We start from the raw sequence: 25,057 nt of genomic DNA, 5'->3' as shown, positions 1-25,057 counted from the left end.
CTGGCTTGGGCTGATAATTTCCCCTACGTGTTTGTGTGTGTGTGTGCCTATAATCCACGCGCCCCATTCCAGGAAAGCAACCACAACAGAGAGCAACAAATGCCGGCATAATCGAGTAGGCGAGTCAAACGGAACACGTGAGAGCGAGAGAGCGAGAGAATGGAATCCTGTTCGCTCACGGAACACATTTCACCATCCTCGTGCAAGGAGTTCCGCGTACAACGGACGGAGAGATTATCCGTTGTCGTTCGAGTCAGTCACACCAGGACGGAGCTGCAATGCGACGAATCCCGTGCTTGGCCCTTTAAAAAAGCTGATTCCGAAGCACCGCACGGGTGGTACTCGAATTTGTTAGTGAAAACAGTTCCCTCTTCCAGTGCCGGTGTGCCTAAGTGGTTCGTAGCTGTGCGTACTTTCAGCACAAAAACCAGCGATGCAAACCCGGTAAGCCTTGCGTTGCCGCGTTTCCTTATCCATTTCTCTAATCGCTTCGGCGAAGTAGTGAAGCGTAGCTTAAGTGTTAGTGTCTGCTTCGTTTGGATGACAAGTTGTGAAGGTGTGAAAGTGTGAACCGAACCGCATGTTATCAGTGGGATGGTGTGTTTCTTTTGTTGACGTCGTCGTCGTCGTCCCTACGAGGTCATGCGGGTGGCCCTACCAATTTTGGGACCGTCACTCTGTTGTTAGTGCGAGCGGGGTTTTAAAACAGTGCTGCCTTTTGCGTTGGCTTTGGTGTTTGTTGCTCAGTGCGTGTGTGGTGACGATTGCATAAAGTAGGCAGATTCGGAATTCCAGTGGCTCTGCTGTGGTGTACGGGGCGTGGAGCAACATTTCGGCGGATCGAAGCAACGCCTGCTATTATTAAACTGCTGGCTCATCTGGTATGCACTTGTCGTCGCACATGCATTGAATATTCGATCCGAAAATCGATCCCTTCACACCCAGAACACAGAACACATCATCTTCGTTTGTACGCGGGTTTGTAAATGTTTATTGAATTTCCACGTCCAAACCACCATGAGCAGTATCCAGTAGCCTAAACCTGTGCCAGGATGTGACAGTGTACCCGGCGTCGTTCACTTCGTGCTTCATTTCATGTCTATTTCTAGAATCGAATGGCAAATCGAAATGTAGCCGCTATCCAAACGCAATCATTATCAAGGGCTGTTCCATCGACAATACAATTCTCTTGCTCGATTCGAACGGATGCCGGAACCGGACGTTTTCCTTCCGCTCTCACGTCCGTTTCTAGTCGTGTATCCGGGTATGAAAAGCTATTTCAATCATGCAAAACTCTATTGTATTTTGGTTTTGTTTTCACTGCCGAAACATTCGCTTCCCAAATAGTTGCCATTTTAGATGGACACTTTGACAGTGTTGCGGCGCTTTCACGTGCCACACCGGTGGCCAATTTACTGCAGAGACAGCACAGGGTACTTTGCAGATTTGCGTGCCATGAAATAGTATATTGCGCGCCCCTGGGGACCTGGGGACTTGGAGTAAGAAAAAAAATCAATTTCCCGCACAAAGCGTTGCAAGATCGAACAAAAGCAACGAAACGTGCCCATCGAGCACGAATTCTTTGCGGTCCTTCTTTCCTTACTCAACGTCATCCATTGTGACGGCATGAAACGATTTTGTTACCATTAAAGATTCAAACTTGTACAACGCAATGATGATGTCGATACAATGAGCTTCGACCCATTCGACAGCCGCTCATTTCATGGTTCGTTCAATGGGTTTCTATGTCTTTTCAGAGTTTAATTACTGCCGACGGGTGCTTGTTATGAAACAAATCCTGCTCCCCACCGAACGATAACGTGCGAGCGGTCGAATGAATTAGTGCGATTGGCTAGAATTTGCTGCAACACAGCCAGGGTGTGTATTGATTGGCGCTTGATGGAATACGCTGTACCGCGAGTCACACAGCGAGCCAGTTAATACGCGGGAACCTTTGCGGGAATGTGTACCGCTTCCGCGCGAGAACCAACGATGGACGAGCTGCAGGATTGGGAGTACGTCAAGCGGGGCATCACCCTGTGGCTGAACAACATGCCCAAGGCGGCGGAGGACAGCTTCAAGGATCGCCCGTCCAGCGTGCATATTGTCGCTGGGCACACATTCATCTCGTTCATGGTAAGTAAATGGAGTGTTTTAACTCTACTATGTCTTCTTAAAGCACAGCATTCTGTAAGCTCAGCTGCAAAACAGCTTGCATACTAAAAGAGCAAATTGTTGTTGGTCAGTTTTGAATGTTTCGCTCTCTCCATTCTTCTTCCTGCATCGCTTTGTTTCTTTGTGCACTGCTGTTAAGAGACTTTTGCATAGTCTGCATCCAATTTTGCTATCTGTTAGACAATCGCAACTGCAAACAACAATAAATATAGCAAAACAATAACATCTGAGCGCATACAACCCTTAAGGGGAGTGAAGCCTTGCAGTGCTACGATGTTGGTGATAGCAAATGCGCCTTGTCAGAAACAAGCACCCGAGAACATTGAGTGGAAATGGCCTGCCTGTTGTATAGGTGTACGTGCACACTCACCGGATGAAACTTGGTTCAAGCCGTAGCGGGCCATGCATGAATCGGTTGCCATGGTTAGTGATGTAGCATGCTTTGTCGTTTGAAGCGAATGAAAGCAACCTTGCGCCTCCATCATCCCAAGCACACGCACACACGTGGTGTGAAGCCTCCGTCGGCGTGTGCTTTTGTTGCGTTCTGCTGAAAGGGGCAAGAACCAGCCAGGAAACAATAATATAATCGTTTGGATGAAATGGCTTCCATCCGTCCGTCCGTCGCACATGTTTTGTTACATTCGTCGTTAAAAGTGTCACTTGATAAATTGTTGCTACATTAACGAATACACATCACCCGCGACCGGGGCGGGGTGGTCTCGCAGACAAATTGTTTCCAGCGCACGGTCTACATGACGATGCCGGGTCAGAATACAATCTGGCTCCCTTGATGGGTAAACGAAAAAAGCGACAACAACTGTTTGCACTACACTCGAACAAACAACACGGTGGGCTGAGGACGACGACGCCTACGGGACGTTTCGCTTTTGTTGAAACGTTTGCTCATAAGTGATAAGTGAGTGGGGGGGGGACGTAATAGCGTAAGCTAGAGGGAGTTAGAGGCAAGAGTTCCCTATTTTAGTGTGTCTCGGCGCCTAATGAATGAACCCGACGTCTTGTGACAAAGATTAATTAGCACACTCGAATGTTGCTGGGGAAATTAGATTGAAATTTTATTGCACGACTCCATCCACTGATGGTTGCAGGATGGTTTGTTTGGTGGTGTGGTTTGGTCTACTGCTTTTCACTGTATGGTGTTGGTTTGAAGGGCTGGGATTTTAGAGCACCAGCCGAGGCAGCACTCCTGGGCGACGGATCCACGGACGGCGTATCCAGGGACGACGAATCACGGCAGGACGAACACGGCGGTCTAGGATGGCGACGGCCTGGAGACGGCCAACTAGATAGCGTTTCAGGTAGTCCAGCTCCTGCTGGCGTTCTTCCAGTTCCTCCGCTACCAAGCGTGCCTCTTCAAGTTCGTCACTTTCTTCCGATTCTTCGGACTCGGATTCATCCGCCTCCTCCTCATCTGCCTCTGCCTCCTCCTCCTGCTCCTCCTCTGGGTGGTCCTGGTCGGGTGATCCATCCTCCGGGACAGGCTCTGGAGCATCTTCGGGCAGTTCATCGCCACTTGGGGGAAGAGGTTGTTCGGCGTCATCCAGAGGAGCTTCTGGTTTATCGGCCAGCTGCAGCTCGTCCAGTTGCAGCTGCAGGTCCGATGGCACTTCCGGTACACTATCAACCTCGGCCCCTACGGCCAGACCGACGCATAGCACGAGAGCAAAGGCGTATAACTTCATGATGCTGTAGTAGACACGTATCACGTACTGTACTTTCCACTTACAGATGGTCCCGCTTTTTATAGGAGAAGTTATTGTTGTCTTAAGGTAGAATAGTTACACTACTTGAAGCATCATTAGATCGAACATCGAACACACACACAAACACAGTTTGTACACAGTAGATAAAATTGAATCGTCGATGAAGTTGACATCTTGTCCTTATGAAGTGCTTTTGCCGGTAAACCCCACCATCATCGCATTACTCACGCAGTCAACGTGTTTCATTATCATAATTTAAACAGAAAGCAGCAACGTGTCTCATTCGCAAGAAGAGTGAGTTGAATTTTTCATCAGACCGATTTCTTTTAGCATTGATTGAGGCTGATTGCACCGTGTAGTGTGTGCTCAATAATTCAATCCAATTTTCTTTTCCTTCTCAGCATTGTCCTCATCCGAAAAGGCTTAGTTTGCATATCAAAGCATGCTTTGTTGGCTCTGGTGGCGGATGGTGATATAATTTCATGCAAAATTAAGCACAACCCAGGACACAGAATAACACAGATTTGCCAACGCACATTCTGCTCGCCTCTTTGCAGAACGCCGTGATATCGTGGGAAACGGAAAAGATGAACGAAGCCCAGTCGCGCCTACGCGAACTCGAGAAGCAGTGTGCGGGCGACGTTGGCTGGCTGAAATCGGTTCGATCGAAGCTGTTCGGCTCCAGTGAGCCTCGCAAATCGCTCACCGAGACGCTGGAGGAGCAGATCATTTTGGCCGACAGTCAGCTGTGCCTAGCCATACTGGTGTCGCTGGGCCAGGATATTGGAGGATTCGTCAAGGGCGGCTGGCTGTTGCGCAAGGCGTGGAAAGTGTACCAGCACACGTATCAACAGATTTATCAGCTGTATTCCGAACAGCTGCAATCGGATGGCGACGCGTCCTTCCCGCAGGCACCGCTGCGGCTACAGCAACAGTCGAAGGACGGTGATGCTGGGATGAGGGTTTCGCTTGACTTGGGCACTCCTTGTTCGGCCGATTGGACGGTACCAAATTCGACGCTTCAATCTCCGGACGATTCCAGCAAGTGGTATGCGTTGTTAGCTGATGAAATCTGCCGATTTTGTACATATTATACTATCTATTTTTCATTTCTAACACAGGTCATCGCACCTTGAAGCTCTGCGCAAATCGAAAACTACAACCTTTGAATTGGCAGACTCTGGCCGTGGAGAAGGGTCGTCATTTAGCGAGCTGACGTCGAGCGAGTCCGATCCGAGTGGCAGTGGTGGAAGCGTGAAAAAAAGCTACACCACAGACTTTGTCGGCATTACGAGCCCTTCGCGTGCTGGGAGCAGTACAGAATCTCTGGACCACAACGATACGAACGGACTGGAGAACGTTACCGTTGCACGGGATCGTTTAATGTTGGATCTGGGCCAGGGAAGTGCACGTCGTGTTAACGGGCTCCATGGCATGCAGCCACCACCAAAAGCAAGCCCAAACTGGCGGTCGTTTAATACTCCTGCTGGCGAGTCCCATGCCTCTGACGAAATACTGCCCGAAGACATTCATCGCCTGATGGGGGCGATCAGCTTCGGATATGGCGTGTTCCAGCTGAGTATATCGCTGTTGCCGCCGAGCTTGCTAAAACTGATCAGCTTTCTCGGGTTCGAAGGGGACCGGGCAATGGGAATAGCGTGCTTGAGCTTTTCCCGCCAAAGCACCGACATGCGCGCCCCGTTGGCCACGCTGGCCCTGCTATGGTACTACACGATTGTGACACCGTTTTTCGCACTGGATGGATCAAACTTGAGCATGGAAATTAGCGCCGCACAGGAGCTGATTGATGAAGCGAACGAGCAGTTTGCGAAATCTTCACTTTTCCTGTTCTTCCGGGGTCGTGTCGAGCGGTTGAAGGTAAGCCATAAGGGTAGGGAAAAACAATGCCAGAGCAGTGACACATCTGTTTTCCGTTGTAGTCCCACATTCAGGATGCAATACGTGCCTACGAACTGGCCTATCGTTCATCGGCTCAGAGGGAAATCAAGCTGCTCTGTCTGCACGAAATCGGATGGTGTCGGCTGATACAGCTGGACTACGGAACTGCGATGAGGAATTTTAAAGAGCTCAAGTATGAGGCTTCTTTATGTATGAGAAAGTGTACAAATGCTTACAAAACGTTATCTTCTTTCTTCCCCCCAGGGTATGCAGCCAGTTTTCCAAGAGTTTCTATTCCTACCTGACCGCAATATGTGAAGGTTCGTTTGGGCAGTTTTCCAACCTTGTCAAATGGCGGGAAGAAATACTGGAATTGATCAATCGCTCGCCGCAGAAGGTAAGTGTACAGGCACAGGCACAATAAGACAGGGTAGCTCTCATGTAATGCTAACGGACCTTTGTAGGACTCGCAAATCGAACGGTACATATTTCGACGCTGCTTAAAGCTGCCGCGGGCGGAAAGTGGAGAGCAGCCCAAGTACAGCAGTTCGCTCTACTGGAAGTATCTGGTGTTTGAGATGCTGTTTCTCTGGAATGCACTGAGCAGCTGTAACGAGGAGCAACTGGCAAGCATGGTGGCGGACTGTTCGCAACCAACGGACGCGTTCAGCGAGCCGATGGTTGGAATCTCCCGGTTGATTTTAGGTGCCTGTCTGAGCTGTCTGGCCCGCTACGAGGAAGCAATTGGCGCGTTTCGGGAGTGTATCTTCATGCGGGAAACTTTAGAGCACCAGGAGCAGCAGGATATGCATATTTCAGCCTTTGCATACTACGAACTGGCCGTGCTGCTGCTTCGCCAAGATACTGCGGGCGAAGATGGCAGAGCAGAAGCACGCCGATTGCTCCTGCACGCGCAGCAACACTTTAAAAACTACGACTTTGATAATCGCGTCAGCGTACGCATTCACACCGTGCTGAAGAGGCTGGATTAAGGGGCTGCAGGCGGTCGAGAAGCGCCTTGCGGGAAGCATTTTATAAGTTTAGACGATATAGTTTGATAGTGCCTTATTTATTGAAACCACACACTAAATGTTAGCTTGCGAGTAATGGAGGTAATTTAGGCAGAAAAGCAAAAAGCCGAAAGCTATTCCAAAGATAAGAAGTGTGAAAGGAGCACGCATTTAACGGCGCCTCTTATTACGTACTTGCTGGTCAAGGAAGATAGATAGGATGCCACACACACAGTGTCACAGTAGATAGATGCGTGTTTTTTTCTTTCTTGGTCACCAGTGCTGATGCAAAGTAGAAGCAATGTTGTTGATATGTCCCAATAATAATCCCCAAAACAATACAAAGCGCAAAAGGTTCAACAATCGCTAATGGAAAACAAAAAGCGTAAACAGGAAACAATAAATTTTATACCAATACCAAATTTGAAGCAATTGTCCTATTGTTGAAGTCACAGAATCGCAAACTATCGCAATAAAAATAAAAACCCCTGATTAAGAAGAGCATTAGTGCCGGTGGTTTTAGTTTGAGGATTTATTTTAAGTAATAGATAATGCTGTGATTCGTGTTCGTGCTGTGTACAACAGAGTTCCCTCAACAGTTCGCCTGTGAGCTTTGTTTTTGTCGCTATATTAGAGTAACTATACCATTTTCATGCACGGTATCCGGTAGTGGTGGTGTCGATTCGGCCTTCGGGAATGTAAGGAACAACGTGTCTTTGCACTCGTTACATGGTTCTCGCTTAAATAAAGGGGATACCGGGAGACTAAAGGGGGGTTAATGTTGAGGCGAGCTTAAAACAAAACATTATGTATCAAAAATCTTTGCATGATCCTTGCATTCTTTGGCGGCATGAATCACTGAGACCACTTTAAATCACAATGCAGTTTTATTAAACTATTTAATATTTCATATTACACAAGAAACAGGGACAGGGAAACCCGTTTTCGCTCCTGCTCTTTTTGTTTGACAAGCGTTTGAGTTTTCCTAGTAATCCGTGATGCTGATTTGCTGTTATTACTACTTTGCTGATGTCCTTTGAACGTGACGGAAAACGTTTGTTTGACTAGAATCGTAACATGCTAACTTCTTGCTTTTCTCTCTCTCTCTCTCTCTCTTTCACTCTTTCGCTCTTTCTTTCTCTCTGCCTCTTTGGTACCCTCGCCCTTTGGAAAACTGATCCTATTAGGATTAGTGTCAATAAGTGAAAATAGCGGCAGAAGGACAGCTTTTGCTTATCCTTCCACCATTTGCATCACGATTGAGTGTGAAGTTTTGAAAAGGCCGAGGGTGTGCATTTGTATTTAGCGTTTAGTTCCATTGGATGGTGGTTTAACAGCAATGGAAAGCAATTCCATAGTTGGGTAATGTGTATCGTTTAAAAATATCTCTTATCCACCTACGTTCTGATTTTGGTCGTCATAAAGTCTTACAGTTTATCATTTTGTTGGTTTTTTTTGTCAAACATTTTTCCTTGATGTTCTTTCTCTCTCTGCTCTCTGCTATCTGGAATCGAACGATCAAGCGATGATAAAATGGATGCGAGTGTGTGTTTTACTGTTAAGAGAGTTGTTTGTTATCTGGAGTTTAAAATTGAATGATTTGGTAAGGATATTTTTGCTCAATTCTGTTGGAATAATCGTGCAAAGTATTTGATTTGCTTTTGGAAATTTCCTTCTTCTGGGAAATGTGTGTGTTTTTTATCTTCTCTACTTACAAAACGAGGTTTGGAATGTACACAGATAAAAAAAATGATGCATTGTTGCAAGTGGTTGAGCCAAAATGGAATATGGAACGCGTATCAGCGTTTCCCACACATTCCGACACGCCTACTAAGTGTATCTATTCCAGGTAGAGGAAATGTAACTTTTTCCTCGTTTCCGAGTCCCTGGGCAGCGCGAGGGCCCATTTGCGCAGGCCGGATAAAACGACCGAGCTGACCACTAGCAGCGCCCCGAGCACCGAGTAAAGGCTAGGAGTTTCCTTGAAAAACATAATCTGCCAGATGAAGGCAAACACGATGTCGGCCGAACGGGCAATCGCTACAGGACCGGCCTGTTCGTATTGCAGCGCGAGCGTAAGCAGTATCTGGCCGCCGAAGCTAAACAGCGCCAGGGCTATGACGAGAAACCGATCCGTACCGCACAGTGGCCAACAGAGCGCTCCAATGTAGTAGCACACCAAAAGCGTGTACAGCAAGGCAAAGGCGCCAAAGTTGGACATGATGACGGAGAAGTGTAGCCCCTTCAGGGCGCGCAGCAGTACGTACGCGTTCGCACCGAACAAGGTCGACGAAAGGGCCGCAACCGGGCCCCAAATGTCGTAGCTGTTTTCCATGATCTGTTCGTCCACTATCGAGACCAGATTGTCCCCGAACAGAAACGGTGGCTTGGTGATGAGCACCACGCCGATCAGTGTTAGGATAATGGTGATAACATTGAACATACCGCAAGCCTCGCGCAGGAAAAGCCGTGCAAAAATGGCCACAAACACGGGCGTCGAGAAAATAATCACGGACGCGTCCGCAAGCGGCATGTGGCGAAAAGCGTAAAAGCTAAGCATGAGTCCTGTGGTTCCGACGAAACACCGCAGCATAAGTATGATTCGCTTTCCCTCCGGGAAGAAGGTTTCCTCCCGATAGATTGCGATTGGTATCGAGGGCAGCAACACGCCAATGAATCTGCAACCATGGAAACGGAAGGCGATATGATTGGCTGGTAGGTAGAGCAAAATGGAGAATACGCATACGAACCTGAAGGTGGCCAGCTCGATGGGGTTTACATCAACAAGTCCTTTCACAATGACGGAGCAGAGTGAGAAGAAAAATGACGAAACCGTAGCAAGGATGATGCCCAGATAGGGGCAGGAGCACTGCAGCCAGGACAGTGACCGGTGGCCTGTGGTGCCCTGTAACACCCCGTCCACCAGCTGCTGCAGTTCAAGATGTTCGGGCATTTTGTCGTGTTGCTGTACTTCCCACGCGGGCTGCTGGTGTCGTTCCGCACGTCCGTCCGTCCGGTTTAGGGTTTTGAGCTGCTGAGCGTTCTAACAATTCTACTTGCAATTAGCTACAACCTTCCTCGACGCGGCACTACAAAAAGAAGGCTCCAGTTTACAAAGGCGTATCCTCGCTGGGTGCGACACGATAAACAAACCTTCGTTTCGGTCGCATATTTTTCTGCCACGGCGCTCTAGCACAGGACGGAACCGAGTAGTGGAAGAATCCGACGCACCATTAAACCATGTTGAATTCGGAACGCACTGTTTGTTGCTTGGCGGAGGCGGGGGCACACGGTCGGCACATTCACATTCTCTGTGTGTGTGTTTTACTAAAACACGCTTTCACCAATTTTGCAACTAAAGCCTAGTCGGAAAAGTGTCTCCTCACTGTGTGAAAGCATTTAAGGATTCTGGAATCGATCACCGTGCACGGAAGCGGAGGTACGTTCACAGTCCTTTTTCACACTCACACATCAACAACACAACTGACGTTTTGGTACTTCTCCCGTTGACCGTTGAACGCACGCAGTGGAATGGATGGAAAGCAAAGTAAGCCACTTTATCAACCTTTTCACTGATGAGTGGTTTGTGTAAAATATAAGATTCATTCCGCAATTCGCTTTTGGGATGTCGTCGAGTTAGAAGAGAAATCAAAACATTCCCAAAGAATATAACCACGCGTGTTCGAAAACGTTCGAAAAAGGAGTTCAAATTTCGGCACCGTTCGGCACACTTCGGGCTCGGTCGTTTTTGACAGCGGAGCAGTTTGTTTACGGTGCCAAAACAAGAGAAAAAAACACACATCAACAAACAAACGGTCGGTGATTCGCGTGCAGTTTAGTTCGCTTTTTAGTTTTTTGTTAGAAATGTGCAACTGTTTCTCTAATCTTTACAGGTAGTTTTACAGTGAGTGCAAACACACCACCATCAGCTATCGTACATTAAAGGTAAGTTTATTATGCGTGTGTGTGTGTATACAAAAGTAACGATGTACAAAAATACTTGTATTTACGTGCGGCGCCACCCAGGTCAGCAGGTTGGCTGATGCGAATAATATTTTCAGAAGCGAATGCTTATTTGTCCATTTGATTATGTGTAAGCGCTGCCACGGGTTTTGCTAAACACCGGTGGTTCGCTCCTCCCTCCCTGTTTCCGTATTGTACCTAGGAAACGATACATTTGCACCAGCTCCTCGTACGTAGCTGGTGTCCTGTGTGTTACTATTTCGGTAAAGATTGGATCGGTAGCACACCCCCCGGGGGGGATGGCGACGGGTCGAAGGAAGGGACCGCCATTATCAGCCCAAGTCCGCTATGACGTTGTCCAGGTCCGTCTGCAGCGTGCAGCACTCCTCGCGCACCTTGCTAATCTCGTCCTTAATACGATCGACGTTGGCCTGCAGCAAGTAGTTGCCCTTCTTCAGCGAGGCCAGCCGAGCCTCGTGCCGTTTGACTCGTGGTTCAAGGTTGATCTTCTTCTTATCATCCGGAGCATCCTAGAAGAGCAACAGCGAAAAGAATGCGTGTGAGACTCGTTTGTTCCATAGCAAGAGCAAACTGCTTCGATGGCTTACCTCTGCTTCATTTTCACTCTCATTTTCGCTTTCCGATTCCGATTCCTCCGATTCACTTTCCTCCTCCTCTTCCTCCTCTTCCTGCTCGTCTTCCGGTTCCTCCGGCGGTGGTTCCTTGGCTTCGGCATTTTCATCATCGTCATCCTCCAGCTTCATCATGGCGGCCATTTTTTCCACCTCCTTCTGAAGCTTCTTATACTTCTTCTTCTCAGCCCTGGAGGCGAGAGGAAATAGATGAATGAGTCATTCCATCAAAGCGTGCGTTCCTTCCCCAGCAATACTTACTTGAGGGCATACTGGTTGGTTTTCATGGCATACTTTAACGCCTGCCGTTCGGCATGCTTTTCCTCCTGCTTCTCCTTCAATCTCGTGAGCCGGGCCTGCAGCATGTTGACCTCGCGGTTCAACCGCTTGGCCAGCTTTTCAGCCTTCTTTTCCTCGTCCTCCTCTTCCTCCTCCTCTTCCTCCTCCTCGGGCTGCAGTTCCGGTGAGCTTTCCTTCTGGGCCGACTCGGTCGCTCTGCGATCGTCCGTAATGCCCTGCGCGCAAATGCCACCCGAAACAAGGAATTAGTGGACGTACAGATCTATTCGCTTAAGCTACAACAACACACAAATAGACGAATCGTCCCTATACTAAAGCCACCGATGCTCCAACTGCAAGATCAGCATTATATTGATGGTAAGCAGTACGCGCGTGGCAGTACGCAAAGCTACTTGCGCATTCAGTACGATTATCAGATACGCCACACAAAGATACGCCAAAACCATTTATCATTCCACATTACCTGATGCTCGTTCAAGTAGAAGTCATCGTCCGTTAAGCACTGCAGTTTAAAAAGGATAGCAACATAGAACGATTGATTAGCGTCGAGAAAAGCAATAGCGAGAAGAGGAAGCATTGAGAGAAGTAAAAGTTTAATGTAAACTAGAATCTCCTATGACATTGTGTTGTTGTGTGTTAGCTGTTTCGAATCGTTCCGTTAGTGACAATTTGTTTGGCCAATCCAAATGTAGCTAGGTTCAATTGTTAAAGTGTAAGATCATCCTCCGGCTGCGGAGCGGCTGGCGGGCCGCACTCACGCGCCCCGTGCGCCATTGCGCAACATTACCTGGAGTTTGCGCTCAAGTTCGGCGATCTTTCGCTTCTGCTCTTCCGTCTGCTTGTAGGCCGTGGCCAGCTCCTTGGCCACTGTTTGATATTTTTCCTCCAGCTGCTGCGACTGCTTCTGCGCCTCCAGTGCTTCGTCCTTGAGCGACTGTATTAGATCGGACTGGGGACCGGTAACGGTGGTCCGTTCCTCGCCGCTCAGCGGGTTCCATCGCTCCCGGGACAGCTCGGCCTCGAGGTTCTGTACCCGGGCCTGCAGCCGCTTGTTTTCGCGCTCCAGTGCCTCGTTGTTGCGCAGCTCGTGCGCAAGCATCTGCTTGGTGCTCTGCAGATCGTCCCGCACCTTGTCGATGTCGTCCAGCTCGTCCAGCTCCTCTTCCTCGGCCGGGGGCGCCTCGAGGTTGGCGCGCGACTCCGACTTGGCCAGCTGCTCCTCGAGCGTCATCTGGCGGCGGAACTTGCGCAGGCCGCCGAGGATCGGTTTGCTGCGATCGTTACACTTGGTCGGTTTCAGCTGCACACCGCCCTGGATTTGCTTCAGCAGCTGATTGTGTGCCGTAGCCTTTTCCGTCTCGAAGATGAACTGATCCTTGACCTTGGTGATCGATTTGGAGTTTATGATCGGATGCGATCTATTGGGACCATGGGTGATGTGGATCAAGGGAAGGAAAATAAAAACAAAAACCATCATCATTCAGTGTACGATCGTGCTAGATCGAAGGGCAGGATCACGGAAATAGGATCTACTGGGAGCGACTAAGGACAGGGGCATTGTTACACAAAATCACACAGAAAGCAGACAAACGGGAACATCCAGATTAGGAGGAAACACAAAAATTGAAGGAAAATAAGAAGATCGCGGAAACTTCGAGCCGTGCCGGGGGATGGTTTGGTGGGCCGTCTCTGTGGTGTACCTGTCATTACACTGAACGTGTCTCAGTTTTCTGCCCTGCTCAACCTCCTTCATCATGTCCGACCAGTCCGGACGTCGACGTGGACGACGTCTGCAAGAATGGAAGATTTATAGAGAATAGAAGGTAACAGTTGTTAGTTGACTATGACGACGACGACGACGACGAACAATTCACGAACACGATCTATTAGTGACGGGGTGAGTTTTAGTACACGTGGGTATGTGTGTGTGTGTGTGTCATTGGGATTTGAGGGTTGGTTGTGAAAGTGTAAGATCACATTGACGATAACAGACAGAGGCTTGCAAATGGACAAGGGGACAGAGTTGGTTGCTGATGAAGTTGTGATCATTCGTTCGTTCAGTTTTGCCTATCAAACTGCATTGGCAGTACACTTACTTTAGCTTGTCTAGCACCTCCTTCTGTTTGTCGGATATTTCCTTCTTTTCAAAGTCCGGCGGAGGCTTCAAGCTCGGCGGCGGTGGAGGCGGTGGTGGTATGTTCGACTTTGGCATCGGTGGTGGTGGCGGAACTGGAACGACACAAGCAGCAGTGGGTTACTTTTGGGCACTTTTACCATTCGGAAATGGAACGCTTCGAGCCGATGAATCATTCTCGACGGTGCGGCACCTTAAAAAAGGCACTTCACAAGCGATAACCGCAGTGCAAATAGCGCCAAAGGGCCACCAGGGATTCTCCGCTTGTTTGGACGGGCGGGGATGTAGGTTTCTAGCTCAAGGTTAGGTTCAGTTTGAACGCCATTAGCCAGCGCACTGTACTTACTTCTTTTACTGCTTTCCGATTTCAGCATCGACGGTTTGTGCGGATAGGCTTCCTCCTTCTTCGGTATGTCCTCCAGCAGCGGCTTCTCCACCTTTTTCAGCTGCACCTCGGGCAGCTTCTCCTTGACGCGCGGCGCCTTCAGATTGGAGGGCACTTTGCGCAGCTGCACGCGGAAGTTTTTGGCCGGCTCGGGCGATACCGATCGCTCCTTGGGCGGTGGATCTTGCTGCGGTCGGACCACCTTCTTCAGCGGCGGTCTGATGAATGGTTTCGGCTCCGGCGAGGACGACTTCTCGGACACCGACCTCGAGGAGGGTTTGCTTTCGCTGTCCGACTTGTCGGGGCTCCTCGTTGGCGTCACTTTGCGCAGCTGCACCGGTAGCTTCGGCGGTGGCTGCGATGATGCGTCATCTGGGCGCTTCAGGGTGCTCGCCGGTTCGGGCTTCTTCGGTGCCGGCTTCACCGGTGGCGCCGGCTCTTCCTCGGACTCTGTTTCCGTTTCGTACTCCGTGCTTCCCTCTTCCTCCTCCTCTTCCTCCTCCTCTTCCTCTACCTCCTCTTCCTCTTCATCCTCCTCGTCGTCGGACTCGGGTGTTGGTTCCTTGGCCAAGGGTTTCGGTTTCGGCTTAGCAACCTCCCGGTGTACCGTCATGACGGGTGTCGTGTTTTTGAGCCCTGTGGCCGGTTCGGCCGGTTTGGTGAGCGGAGGATTGACGGGCTTTTTCTGTGCCACTACAACAGGCACCTTAATTTCTTTCGACTGCAGCTTGGCCGTCGTTGTGGGCTTTGCCGCCGCTTTGTCACCATTTTCTTTGGCCGGCACGGTACTGCTGGCAGCCGGCTTCTTGACGGCCGTGGTGGCGGCCGCTGGTGACGAAGCTTTTGCCGACGAGCTTTCCGTTGCGGTCGCTTTTGACGAGGGTGACGATTCCTTTGTGTCAGTGGCGGGCGTGACGCTGGCTTTGCGTGCCCAGGCCGGCGGTACGGATTTGTTTACCGTCTCGAGACGATCCTTCAGCCACGGGGGACGGCTGTTTACCGGCATTATGTACCGGTTGGAGTCAGGTTGGGCACTTGTGAGTCAGGTGGGCGACAAACTCAAGCTTGCTCTCGTTGCTTCTGATTCACGGTCAATTGTTTGTGGCACTGTTTTCTAAATGTACTATCGCTGCTACCGTTCGTTTTCACCAAAGGCACCGTTGTGTTTTTTGTCTATGAATGCTGAATGATTTGCTTTTAAAAATAAACACATTAATTTAGAAACAACTTGTATGAATGTGTCCGTTAAAAATATCTGTGATTCATCTGGGATGGCAAGTGGCTTTAAAAAAAAAACATCATAATGATCAGATTGATGATCATCAGTTTGTGTAGAAGGTGTGTATGGGTGTGTTATCAAAAGATAGAAAGAGAGAGAGAGAGAGCGAGAGAGAAAGGACAGAAACGTAATATTGTACATTGTAGCCACAAGAAGCTAGAGCAAACCAATCGACCAATCTTCTTGTCAGCCCGCAAGCAAGCAAGACGATCGCGGGTTGGATTTGCAATTAAAATTTTCCCCGCTCATCCGGCGCGTATGTGTCTTTGTGTGTGTTAAACTGTTTGGCTTTGTCGCAGCCGTTCCGATGACGTCTGCAGCATCAGTTTGTCACATACTTTTGCTTGGGTGGGGGTGATCGACGAAGAAGCAGGAGATGACAGAGATGAAATGTGGTATAAATAAAGGTGTACAACATTTGCCTAAAAATAAAACACCAAACGATCGTGGTGGTTTCGGAGAGCGCGCGCGGGGATAAAGCGATTGGCCAATGGTGGTGGTAGGGAAGGAATGGGGGAGAGGGGGGGGGTGTGCAAATATTCGCACACGGTTTGTTTCTTATCGAGGGAAGTCGTTGCATCGTGTAAACGGGGAGCTTTTGGTTGGTTTTTATTTCATCTTCTTCCATGATACAGGTGGTCAATGATGCACACTGAGCTCTGTTGGAAGTTGCAATCCATTATCGGTTAATGTTTATCATTTTATCACGTAATGATCACAAACATCTTCTTCAAACAGTAACCTTTTCTCGATCCTCGCTTTCGATCGCGTTTGTGTTGGGTTGGAGTTGTGTTTTGCGCTGTTGGTATAATTCTTTAATAATTTACCTAAAACCAGGCATAAACCTAAACCATTCACAACACTAACCTGTACCTTTCGTGTACGCTTCGCGTCAAATCGCTTAATGAACTGATTTCCTAAATCAAGACCATTAGTCCAGCGAACCTATCGCAATCGAACAACTGCCGCAAATTTGCGTGGGAAAACGCCATAAAGCGTGGCGCACCCTTTCCGTGGCGACACAATTACTTCGCAAAGGCGGCAAGTATCTGCTCATTTTAATTTTGCTAAGGCGTTGCCGGACGTGTATCTTCTTCCAATCTCCCCCATTTGCTCGTCCATGACATTGGCGGCTGTGTATTGATGCGCGTCTTTTGTACCCTTGAGATTATTAAGCGCGAGTAGAGCGTAAAGCCCTTGCCTTATCTTAATTGAGCGATGAATGTAATAGGAGTGATTAACTGTGTTTTACGAGGTTTCCACTGTCAGCACCCCTTAGACGGCGGTGACGGTGGTGGTGACGAACTAACCTCCCAGTGGATGTCCCAGCACGCTCTACCGTTCCGTGCAATAATGCGTAACGTGAGGCGATGTTTGTTTGTTTGTTTTTTTTTGTAAGTTTGCTAAGAATAACTCCTGCTCAAAATGCTTCAAATCTACGAAGAATAGCTATTTAAAAAAGAAAACAAACCCACAAACACACACTCACACGTGTCTCATAGAATGGAGGCGTACGGTCTTTCACTTCGCTTTGTCAACAACGCTACGAAGCACGGGAGAAAGACCGGAGTGCGAGGGAAAGAAGGCACGAAATCGACTGGACACCGTCGCACGAAACATTTGAGTACGTAGTTTTAATTTAGAAGTGTCAGCCAGCTCCTCCGTTCGCACGATTTAGTCAGCCTCCCTCCGTTGGACCATCGAGTGGAGTCGGGGGGAACGATGTTAAACAAAAAGGTCAAGACGACAGTTTTATTGGAGGCCGCTGGGGCGGCGCAGTGGCCGTGTGCTTGCTGCTGAAGGCCACAAGCAGCAATTAAAGTGACCCACCCGCAAGGGGTTTAACGGACACGCACCCGCATCCGAAGGATAAACCCACTATGGGGTGCAAAACAAGAGACAACTGTCCCTTTACGATCAAATGATCCTCGGGATCGTGCGCGACACGATCGTCTGGTTAGGTTTGAGAGTTTAAGCTTAGAATATTTACATTGCGTGTCTGGCCACGGACATGGCCGTTGAATACGGTGGCGCAATGATTTGGCAATAAATTTCCCCGAATGACGTCACATGGAAATGGCTGTCCGTGGTATCGCTCTATCTGCGTGTGTGTGTGTGCGTATGTCTGTGATATCACTTCACGTTGTGTGTGTGTGTGTGCGCATGTGTGTGTGGGCCGACAGATATTTGTGTGGGTGTGTGTTAGTATGAGCATAATTTTACGAAGAATATGAACTCATCAGGAACTGTTCTACCAGACTTCAAATCACAACACACAGTAATGCTCTCGCAACGTAACTGGGACGGTGTAACCAAACAGAAAAAAAGGAACTTGCAATCTTCTTTTCCGAAAGAAATGTCGAACATTTCACTCATTCAGAAGTGGGTCAGCAACACGTCGAATTCCGCACCCGCAAAGACGACGGATACGCCTCCCTCTCGCCTCGTACTTGCTGCGCACACGACGGATGCACCGTCGTCACACGTCGCCACAATCCCACGTTTTTCCTTGGTTTTGGGGAAAAATTACACATCAACACACACACGCACACACACACGCACACGCACTGAGTGGCACAGTTTGCACTGTGATAGTGATTTTTACGTTTTGGTTTTACGATCAAACGATCGAATTGTGCGAATTTTCCTACGCACATTCACCAACACGCCGATCAAGAGATCATACCACACACACACACAAAACAGCATACCAAACACACACACACACGCTTTCCCTTGCGTGAAGAATCAGGTGAAATTGAAATTCTTGGCTCCACCTTCGTGTGTCGTAGCTACGTCTACGACACGACGGTGCGTTACGACACGGGATTTTTGCACCACGAGAGCCATCGATGGAGGGTCTTTTACACGCACTTTTGCTAACCCGCCCCTGGAAACGACTCCACTCCACCACGCTCCAAAGATCACATTCTTCACATCACAGCACCTCCGCGACGGGATTCGGTTCGTTCGGAATGGAAAGATTTCCAACCCGCTTGCCCGTTACCCGTTACCGCTTACCCCAGAAGAAGCCCGAGACTGCTCGGAATACCGATGACGTGACTGACGGTTTGTCGCACCGTGTGTATCCGTTCTTTTTGCTCCTTTCTTCTCCTTTTTCTTTCGTCCCTATTGCTCTGTACCTATCGGAAAATGCACCCCCAGCACGGCACTGCTCCGGAGTGGTTGCACTGCGTACGTCGGTGGCGGACCGACCATTGACGACTGTTGCTTCTCACGCACGCACGATCGCGGCGCACGGTCGCGAAAATGGTTGCGAGAGATTTGCCCCCAAAAAAAACCCTCGGCCCGAACGCCCAAAATCACGAGAGTTTCCCCCGTTGCTGCACGCTCAGCCGTGTATTTTGGCGCACACGACGACGGTTATAAGGTGGTTTTTCCGAACACAGATTTCCCCCTTGCCTGCTTGTCTCTGCTGCCCACACACACACACACACACACACACACACGTACTGATCGAGTTGTGGTTGCCGTTGTGCGCAAGAAATGCACGCGCAAAGCTAAAATTAAAATTCTTCTTGCTTACTTTGGTCGCTTGGTGTGGGATCATTTTCGGCGGTGTGCGAGTGGGACGGGGCGTGTCGGAAAAGCGGGGCAAAAAAATGAGAAATTATGTCCATTTTCTTTCGCCGATCGTGATCGTGGCTCCCTTTCTGTGGGTTTTCCTTCTCTCTCTAACTCTTTCCACTCTCTCCACTCTCTCGTTCTTATGTGGTTGAATTCACAACACCAACAGACCTCCCGGCACACGTCACGAAACATCGTTTAGGAAGATCATTAGGATTTGCTTTGTTTACCGATCGTCGATTGTAGCATGCACGAGTGCCACCCTATATTAGGCTGGGGCTGTTTTCTTGTTGGTGCTGGTTTGTTTTTGTTACGCATCGACAGAACCCGCGGCCGCAGCACCCCAAACTCAGCTGATTTTGGTGCCTTTGTACGCAGTGGCCACCGTGTCAAGTTAAAATTAAAAAGGGATGCCTCAGTTCGATTCCGGTTGCGGCAATGAGGCCAAGAGCAAGATGGCGAGAAGCTGGCACATAAATTACGTGATACAGCACCTAACAACATACGATGTGTGTAAGACCTTGGTGGTTGTTGTTATAAGGGTCTCTGATTCGTGCAAGGGCATGCCAGCGGGAACAGATGGTAAAAGTGATCCTTTTTCGTTACTAATCGTTGAATATGTTTTGAATTATTTTATTACAAAAAAAAACACACACACTTTAGGAACATGATGGTTACCGTATGCGAAGGAGAGGTAGAGCGCACGTTAATAAGCTATTTAAGAGTTTCTTCAATACTTGTAGCATGTAGGGGCCGGTTCCGTTCGCCACTGTCAAACACTGTTCTGATCGACAATGTCCGTCATCGGATCGAAATGGGGCCAGGTTTTGATCTCCTCGAACAGCCGATCACCCGGACATTCCGTCGTGCGTACCTGCCGATGCCCCAGCAAGGTGTAGTTCTGTGCAATCAGCCCATTCCGGACACCATACTCGATGAGGTTTTGGGCGGCCGTGAGCATGTTCTTCGGTGGCAAATCCGCTGCAAAGAGATCGAAATCGTCAGTGTCCTGTCCTGCTGCCCGGTATTCTGGCACATTTTTTTTTTGTTTCTCACTTACCAACCCAATCACCGATCAGACAGATCCCAACGCTGCGGTTGTTGTATCGGGGCGCATGAGCGCCAATCACATTGAATCCCCGGCCCTGGTACACGCGCCCGTCGCCACCGACCGCAAAGCTGTACCCGATGTCGTTCCACTGACGCACGTCCTGGTGCATCTTCTGCATCGATTGCATTGCCGCGATGCACTGCAGCCCGTTGTAGCATGCCGCCGGCCTGTACGAATGATGTATGATGACGTACGGGATGGGACCGGCGAAGTGTTCGATCTGTTTCGGTGGCAGAGCACTCCAAAAGTCTCGCGTCACGTAGGGCACCGGGTCTACAAAACAATAGATGAGGTTAAGCGTGGATGTAATTTGTACTTGCTCCGTACGTCATTGTTGGTGCAGTAGTAGTATCGGAATCGTCGGAAAAGGGGAAAAGTTCCATTACCGCATCACGAATGACTGCAGCATGCAGCTGAATGACGGAAGCAATGATCACGATCGCGTACACGATCACGATTAAACTGTCCAACTGGCAGTAGGCTCTAAATATGCTGACATTTGAGTAAACTACCGGGGGAAATAGCTGGAAGTAAACACAACTTGTACTGCCAATTTGTAATCTAATGTTTGGTCAGCTGTTTGCCAACGCAAATGGTATTTCAGTGATAAGAAATTCATTTACAATTCAGTCGCTCGATCGTTGGACGTCATCGATAGTATGCAAAGGTCATTGAAAAGAAACAAAAATGTAAGAGGGGCAAAAACAAAAAAATGAGTCTGTTAAGCAGGAGTTAAAAAATGACAAATTCCTCAACCACTTAATACTGCATTCTTCGTGGTAAAATGAACCCACCAGCAAGGGCTCTTCATTGCAGGGGATTTTTAAAACTTGTACACACACAGGTGACGTAGAGATGATGACCGTTCGTACTGGCCTTCCACTTAGCAAGCCGCAAACACAATGACACAGTGTGTGGCCAAAGCTTGTTTTTTGCTGTCCATTAAGGTAAATTTGATTCGTACACACAAAAAAAAAAAACAAAAAAACACACACTTACCACATGCTTTACTATCAACCGCAACGTAAAATAGGGTAAATGCTATGACGCCGAAGTAGTAACAAAAGTCTTTCACAAAGTCCATTTTGCGGCAACAATTTAGTGCACTAACTTCTGCGTTAAACCGTTCTTAAATCGCTTCTTGGGCAATCTTTCTTCACACAGACACACACACACACACTGCAGGTACAGTTTTTTTACTGGTAAAGCAGTATTTTCGTGAGCTATTTGTTGTACAGTGTTGTGTGCGTTGGTGCGTTCAGCAAATAAATCACTGTCACTACTGGCGGGATAAGAACCACGGGAAGGTTACCGATTGCACTTTCATGTCGGTCTGCAGGTGCGGTATCTAGTAGCCTGCGCGTGAGCTTGACAACGAACCCACTCGATCGAATTATTTGCGTACAGAGAGCAGTGTCGCGCGTGGTCTCGACGCGATTGTTGATAGCGTGGAAACGCGTAACGTATTGTTTTTGTTCGGCACGGGATGGCGCACAACTGTTCGGTGGTACGCGCTCAAGTACGCGCACTTATTATCGCGGATGGCTCCGGCGCAGGTTGAAATGATACTGTGGCGGACGAAAGCGACCGGCTGGCGTTAAATACAACACGAGCTGCGTTACCAATTTCAGAGACAACACAGCATGAATGACGAGCACCGGATAGAGCGAAGCGTTGTGTAAGCGGAATGTGTGCACCGTGAGCGCGAGAATGGCGCGATTACTGAGAGCAGAAGAGATCAATGAAGATCCCCGTCAAGTGGCCGGCTAGAGGGAGGAATGGGAAACACGGAACAGGTTGCGGCGGAATGGAAGGGTTTGGGCTGTGAGAGATCGGACAGGTTCAACCGATTGGAGAATGGCTCGCCTAGGGGTGGGTCGTGAATGTCGGTGCCCATTTCCCAACGGTCGTTTTTTGTTCGCGGGGAATCACCGCGGGCCGTGTGTGATACGACGCTCGGAGATAGTTGTGTTGTACCATGTGCTCAGTAAAGGATAAGGTGCCGAGGATCGGGAAAATTCCTGCCAATGATTCATGTTGGCTATTAACTGACCTACCGCTCAGATTGGACTATGTTACACAGCGTTCGATTGCATGAGATTTATCTGTTACCAATGAAGCATTAATATTTGTTCATGTTCAACTCCCGTTCCATGATCATATTTTCTATGGCCGATTTTTAGGATGGTGCTCTTTAAAAGAAAAGACACTTTTTAGAAATATTATAAATAAGAGTGTGTGTTTAACAGTAAAAGTGACAATAACTTTCTGGTCATTCGTTTACCGGTGGGAGGGAATGTACCGCTTATGATTGTACCCATTAGGGGTGGAACTTCTCACGCGAGATACATCGGGGGAACTCAGTTTTTTTTTGCTCGATTGTGTTTGTAGAGTATCGCCGGTTGTGTTGTTTACCCTTATAAATGTATGTATATGCTCGCGAAAGTAAACGAATGCGTGGCGGTAAAGTACAATAAAAAATAAATACAAAATGAATCATAACTGACCGTACCGTCTCGCGAGGGTACTTGTTGATTTAGTTCTTATCAAAAGTGGGGTTTATTTGCTACATTATCAATGATGGCGCTACCGTGAAGCAGCAGCGGCCAATTGAAAAGATTGTTTTGAGATCGATACAGTTAGGTAGCTCTGTTTTTGTTTAAATGATCGATTATTTCACTTACTTTGGAGAAGAAATGAACAGCAATAATGATGATATTCGACTATTCTGTTTCTCTTTTAGCTTTATCTGAATAGTAACCACTGCACCATTCCTCCATCGAGATCATCACGAGTGCAAACGATCGATATCGTGCGGTTAGTTGGCTCTACAGAAGAATGCGTAGCGCAAAGTTACAGGCAGCGCTGGTGAAACGACGGGAAGCGGAACAGATCAAGTACCAAAAGTCAGCCGCGGTAGAACGGTACTACGACCAGTGGGGACGCATCACGAGCCGGTACGAGTCATGGACAACGCCCAAGTACTACCGGGAAGCGGAAGAAGCACTCCGGAAGCGAGAGGATGAGAAGAAGAAACAGGAAGCACTGGAATCGAAACGTGCCCGTCTAAAGGAACTTTTACAGAAGGAAAATGAGGAGCTACAAAAGGAGATGGAAAGTACGCGAATCACTGTTTGCGGTTACGGTAGAGCTACCGTGGATATTCAAAATTTCCCTTTTTTTTACTTTTCAGATATATCTCGCCCAAAACCGAAGTCAGTTTCAACTGAAATCCTGGAAGGAATCCGATCGCGGTTGCACAGTGCGGAAGAAGCAAAGAAGCGCATGGACCTGGAGGCAAACTTGTACAGCAAGTGGCGCCTGGGCTTTGACAAAGACGCAGTGATAATGGACTCGAAAACGACACACCAGGCGATGGCCAAGCTGAACTGGATCGATCGGCAGGTGGAGCTGCAACTGCAGGACGAAAAGGATCGCCACGAGCAGCAGGAACGGCAGCTAAAGCTGTCCGAGGAGGTCCGTCGAAGGGAGGAGCTGATGCTGGAAAAGAACCGAATGCGCGAGCAGGAACTGAAGGAACTTCGCAGCATGCAGGAAATGCACATGGCGGAGCTGAAGTCGCGGGAACAGGAAGCGAACGAGCTGAAGATGTACGAGGTGCGGTTGAAAACGAAAAAGGAAGAGATGGTCAACGAGTTGGAGCAGCTGCGCGTGTACAACGATGTGAGGCGCGACCGTGTGGTGGCGATGCATAACTTAAGGCGCATAAAGATGCTGCTCCGCGAGCGCTCGGAAGCGGTGCGGAACGATCTGCAGCATGACATTCAGCTGCTGCAACGCATCAGCAGCGATAATCCCGCATCGTGCGACAGTGCGGAAGGGATCGAGTACTTGCGGCGCAAGTTTCAGCTCCAGTACGATCTGGAGGTGGAGCAGCAGATGACCATCGAGGGCATGTACGAGTCGGAGGCGAAACACAGTTTGGCCAAGTGTGAGGACAAATGGAACAGCGAGGCGATCATTCGAGAGCAGCAGCTGCGCTGCCTGCTGGAGGACCGGCTGATGGACTTCGAAACGAAGCTGGTCGACTGTACGCAAAGGCAGCGCGAGCTTATCGATGTACGCGAGCAGCACATCAAAGCCATCGAGGGGGCCAATCAGCGGCTGAAGGAGCTGATGTCCGATAAATCGCGCGATGAGTTTGTTACCTCGTCCAATAACAGCGAACTGCGGGACCTTCTAGTGCAGCGTGGTGGTGGTGGCGATGGTCCGGATAGAGGACACCCGATTCCGAGGCGACCTTCCACACAGAGTTCGCAGCGGAGCAGCACTTTTAGCAGCATCTTTCCCTTTGATGATTATTGCAAGGAGCTGAAACTGACTGAAAATCGCACCGGTAGACCGAACGGCGGGACGGTTGGGGCCCCCGAAGGTTTGACGGCGCCCCGGTTTGGCAAGAAGAAGGTAGCCTGGTGCTAAAACACGACATCCCATGCCATACGATACGACGCTGTTCTGACGATAAATCGAGCTTAAGGAGTAATATGTATTTTTTTTAGAATTTTTATAGTAATAATTTGTGGTGTGCCTTTTAAACAATATATTTATTTTATACAGAACACTCACGTTTTATGCGTTTCAGATTTTTTTTATTATTTTTTTAAATTCTACATCCATCAACCCACACATTCCCCGGATCACGTTAATTTGACCTTTCAAAAAGACTATACCATATGAATGTTCGCGCGTGTGTGTGTGTGTGTGGGTGGGGTGAATGAAATGAAAGGATTGAGCGAAGAAGAACGAGAGGTCCGACGTGAGGACGTTTCCCTCCCAACCAGTTCCTGGCCACGTACACGCACACGTACCATTGCTGCAGAGTAAAGACATGTCCAAGCG

At 48.8% G+C, this 25,057-nt stretch overlaps 6 protein-coding genes across 17 annotated transcripts; 2 read left to right on the top strand and 4 right to left on the bottom strand.

Annotated features, from left to right (window-relative positions):
• The first annotated feature begins 19 nt into the window (after positions 1 to 19).
• On the top strand, positions 20 to 7,233 carry LOC120896112 (tetratricopeptide repeat protein 39C-like). 5 transcript variants are annotated; one of them, XM_040299982.1, is made up of 8 exons: positions 917 to 978; positions 1,110 to 1,264; positions 1,758 to 2,136; positions 4,454 to 4,944; positions 5,018 to 5,774; positions 5,837 to 5,988; positions 6,060 to 6,192; positions 6,260 to 7,233. In XM_040299982.1, exons 3-8 carry the CDS (start codon positions 1,963 to 1,965, stop codon positions 6,785 to 6,787), a joined length of 2,235 nt encoding a protein of 744 aa, XP_040155916.1. In that variant the 5' UTR covers positions 917 to 978; positions 1,110 to 1,264; positions 1,758 to 1,962; the 3' UTR covers positions 6,788 to 7,233. The 5 variants fall into 5 exon arrangements, with proteins under 5 accessions (XP_040155914.1, XP_040155915.1, XP_040155918.1 ...); XM_040299980.1 differs by lacking the exons at positions 917 to 978; positions 1,110 to 1,264 and adding an exon at positions 20 to 444; XM_040299981.1 differs by lacking the exons at positions 917 to 978; positions 1,110 to 1,264 and adding an exon at positions 494 to 881.
• On the bottom strand, positions 3,224 to 3,925 carry LOC120896118 (protein Ycf2-like). The gene has a single exon (XM_040299994.1). It carries the CDS (start codon positions 3,873 to 3,875, stop codon positions 3,354 to 3,356), a length of 522 nt encoding a protein of 173 aa, XP_040155928.1. The 5' UTR covers positions 3,876 to 3,925; the 3' UTR covers positions 3,224 to 3,353.
• Positions 7,234 to 7,673: 440 nt separating the features above from the next.
• On the bottom strand, positions 7,674 to 10,412 carry LOC120896115 (solute carrier family 35 member G1). Its single transcript, XM_040299990.1, has 3 exons — positions 9,959 to 10,412; positions 9,556 to 9,894; positions 7,674 to 9,483 (listed from the first exon to the last, which is right to left on the bottom strand). The coding sequence occupies exons 2-3, from the start codon at positions 9,756 to 9,758 to the stop codon at positions 8,646 to 8,648; spliced, it is 1,041 nt and encodes a 346-aa protein (XP_040155924.1). The 5' UTR covers positions 9,759 to 9,894; positions 9,959 to 10,412; the 3' UTR covers positions 7,674 to 8,645.
• A 37-nt stretch (positions 10,413 to 10,449) lies between these two features.
• Positions 10,450 to 24,772, top strand: LOC120896113 (trichohyalin). Of its 3 annotated transcripts, XM_040299987.1 has the most exons (4): positions 10,450 to 10,620; positions 10,699 to 10,750; positions 22,941 to 23,315; positions 23,391 to 24,772. In XM_040299987.1, exons 3-4 carry the CDS (start codon positions 23,036 to 23,038, stop codon positions 24,635 to 24,637), a joined length of 1,527 nt encoding a protein of 508 aa, XP_040155921.1. In that variant the 5' UTR covers positions 10,450 to 10,620; positions 10,699 to 10,750; positions 22,941 to 23,035; the 3' UTR covers positions 24,638 to 24,772. The 3 variants fall into 3 exon arrangements, with proteins under 3 accessions (XP_040155921.1, XP_040155920.1, XP_040155922.1); XM_040299986.1 differs by lacking the exon at positions 10,450 to 10,620 and having other exon boundaries at positions 10,637 to 10,750; XM_040299988.1 differs by lacking the exons at positions 10,450 to 10,620; positions 10,699 to 10,750 and adding an exon at positions 22,759 to 22,840.
• LOC120896111 (glutamic acid-rich protein) lies at positions 10,736 to 18,918 on the bottom strand. Of its 6 annotated transcripts, none has more exons than XM_040299974.1 (9): positions 18,520 to 18,803; positions 14,181 to 15,413; positions 13,797 to 13,929; positions 13,401 to 13,490; positions 12,488 to 13,118; positions 12,164 to 12,202; positions 11,662 to 11,915; positions 11,377 to 11,590; positions 11,101 to 11,298 (listed from the first exon to the last, which is right to left on the bottom strand). In XM_040299974.1, the coding sequence occupies exons 2-9, from the start codon at positions 15,223 to 15,225 to the stop codon at positions 11,101 to 11,103; spliced, it is 2,604 nt and encodes an 867-aa protein (XP_040155908.1). In that variant the 5' UTR covers positions 15,226 to 15,413; positions 18,520 to 18,803. The 6 variants fall into 6 exon arrangements, with proteins under 6 accessions (XP_040155913.1, XP_040155910.1, XP_040155912.1 ...); XM_040299977.1 differs by having other exon boundaries at positions 14,181 to 15,401; XM_040299975.1 differs by having other exon boundaries at positions 18,642 to 18,803.
• LOC120896117 (peptidoglycan-recognition protein LB) lies at positions 19,693 to 21,793 on the bottom strand. The gene is made up of 3 exons (XM_040299993.1): positions 21,197 to 21,793; positions 20,147 to 20,470; positions 19,693 to 20,067 (listed from the first exon to the last, which is right to left on the bottom strand). Exons 1-3 carry the CDS (start codon positions 21,279 to 21,281, stop codon positions 19,859 to 19,861), a joined length of 618 nt encoding a protein of 205 aa, XP_040155927.1. The 5' UTR covers positions 21,282 to 21,793; the 3' UTR covers positions 19,693 to 19,858.
• Positions 24,773 to 25,057: the final 285 nt, after the last annotated feature.

Source organism: Anopheles arabiensis, chromosome 2, assembly GCF_016920715.1.
Source record: "Anopheles arabiensis isolate DONGOLA chromosome 2, AaraD3, whole genome shotgun sequence".
NCBI classification, from domain to species: domain Eukaryota; kingdom Metazoa; phylum Arthropoda; class Insecta; order Diptera; family Culicidae; genus Anopheles; species Anopheles arabiensis.
This window is presented reverse-complemented; position numbering and strand designations above follow the sequence as displayed.

Coding starts and splice junctions, on each gene's coding strand:
- LOC120896111 (XM_040299974.1), bottom strand. CDS start 15,225: ATGCCGGTAAACAGCCGTCCCCCGTGGCTGAAGGATCGTCTCGAGACG. Junction 13,491..13,796: donor GAGGTGCTAGACAAGCTAAA/GTAAGTGTACTG, acceptor CCATTCTTGCAG/ACGTCGTCCACGTCGACGTC. Junction 12,203..12,487: donor AACTTGAGCGCAAACTCCAG/GTAATGTTGCGC, acceptor TTTAAACTGCAG/TGCTTAACGGACGATGACTT.
- LOC120896117 (XM_040299993.1), bottom strand. CDS start 21,281: ATGGACTTTGTGAAAGACTTTTGTTACTACTTCGGCGTCATAGCATTT. Junction 20,471..21,196: donor GGTTGATAGTAAAGCATGTG/GTAAGTGTGTGT, acceptor ATTGTTTTGTAG/ACCCGGTGCCCTACGTGACG. Junction 20,068..20,146: donor TCTGATCGGTGATTGGGTTG/GTAAGTGAGAAA, acceptor ATCTCTTTGCAG/CGGATTTGCCACCGAAGAAC.
- LOC120896118 (XM_040299994.1), bottom strand. CDS start 3,875: ATGAAGTTATACGCCTTTGCTCTCGTGCTATGCGTCGGTCTGGCCGTA.
- LOC120896115 (XM_040299990.1), bottom strand. CDS start 9,758: ATGCCCGAACATCTTGAACTGCAGCAGCTGGTGGACGGGGTGTTACAG. Junction 9,484..9,555: donor ATCGAGCTGGCCACCTTCAG/GTTCGTATGCGT, acceptor CCATGGTTGCAG/ATTCATTGGCGTGTTGCTGC.
- LOC120896112 (XM_040299980.1), top strand. CDS start 1,963: ATGTGTACCGCTTCCGCGCGAGAACCAACGATGGACGAGCTGCAGGAT. Junction 2,137..4,453: donor ACACATTCATCTCGTTCATG/GTAAGTAAATGG, acceptor GCCTCTTTGCAG/AACGCCGTGATATCGTGGGA. Junction 5,989..6,059: donor AGGAATTTTAAAGAGCTCAA/GTATGAGGCTTC, acceptor TCTTCCCCCCAG/GGTATGCAGCCAGTTTTCCA.
- LOC120896113 (XM_040299987.1), top strand. CDS start 23,036: ATGCGTAGCGCAAAGTTACAGGCAGCGCTGGTGAAACGACGGGAAGCG. Junction 23,316..23,390: donor GCTACAAAAGGAGATGGAAA/GTACGCGAATCA, acceptor TTTACTTTTCAG/ATATATCTCGCCCAAAACCG.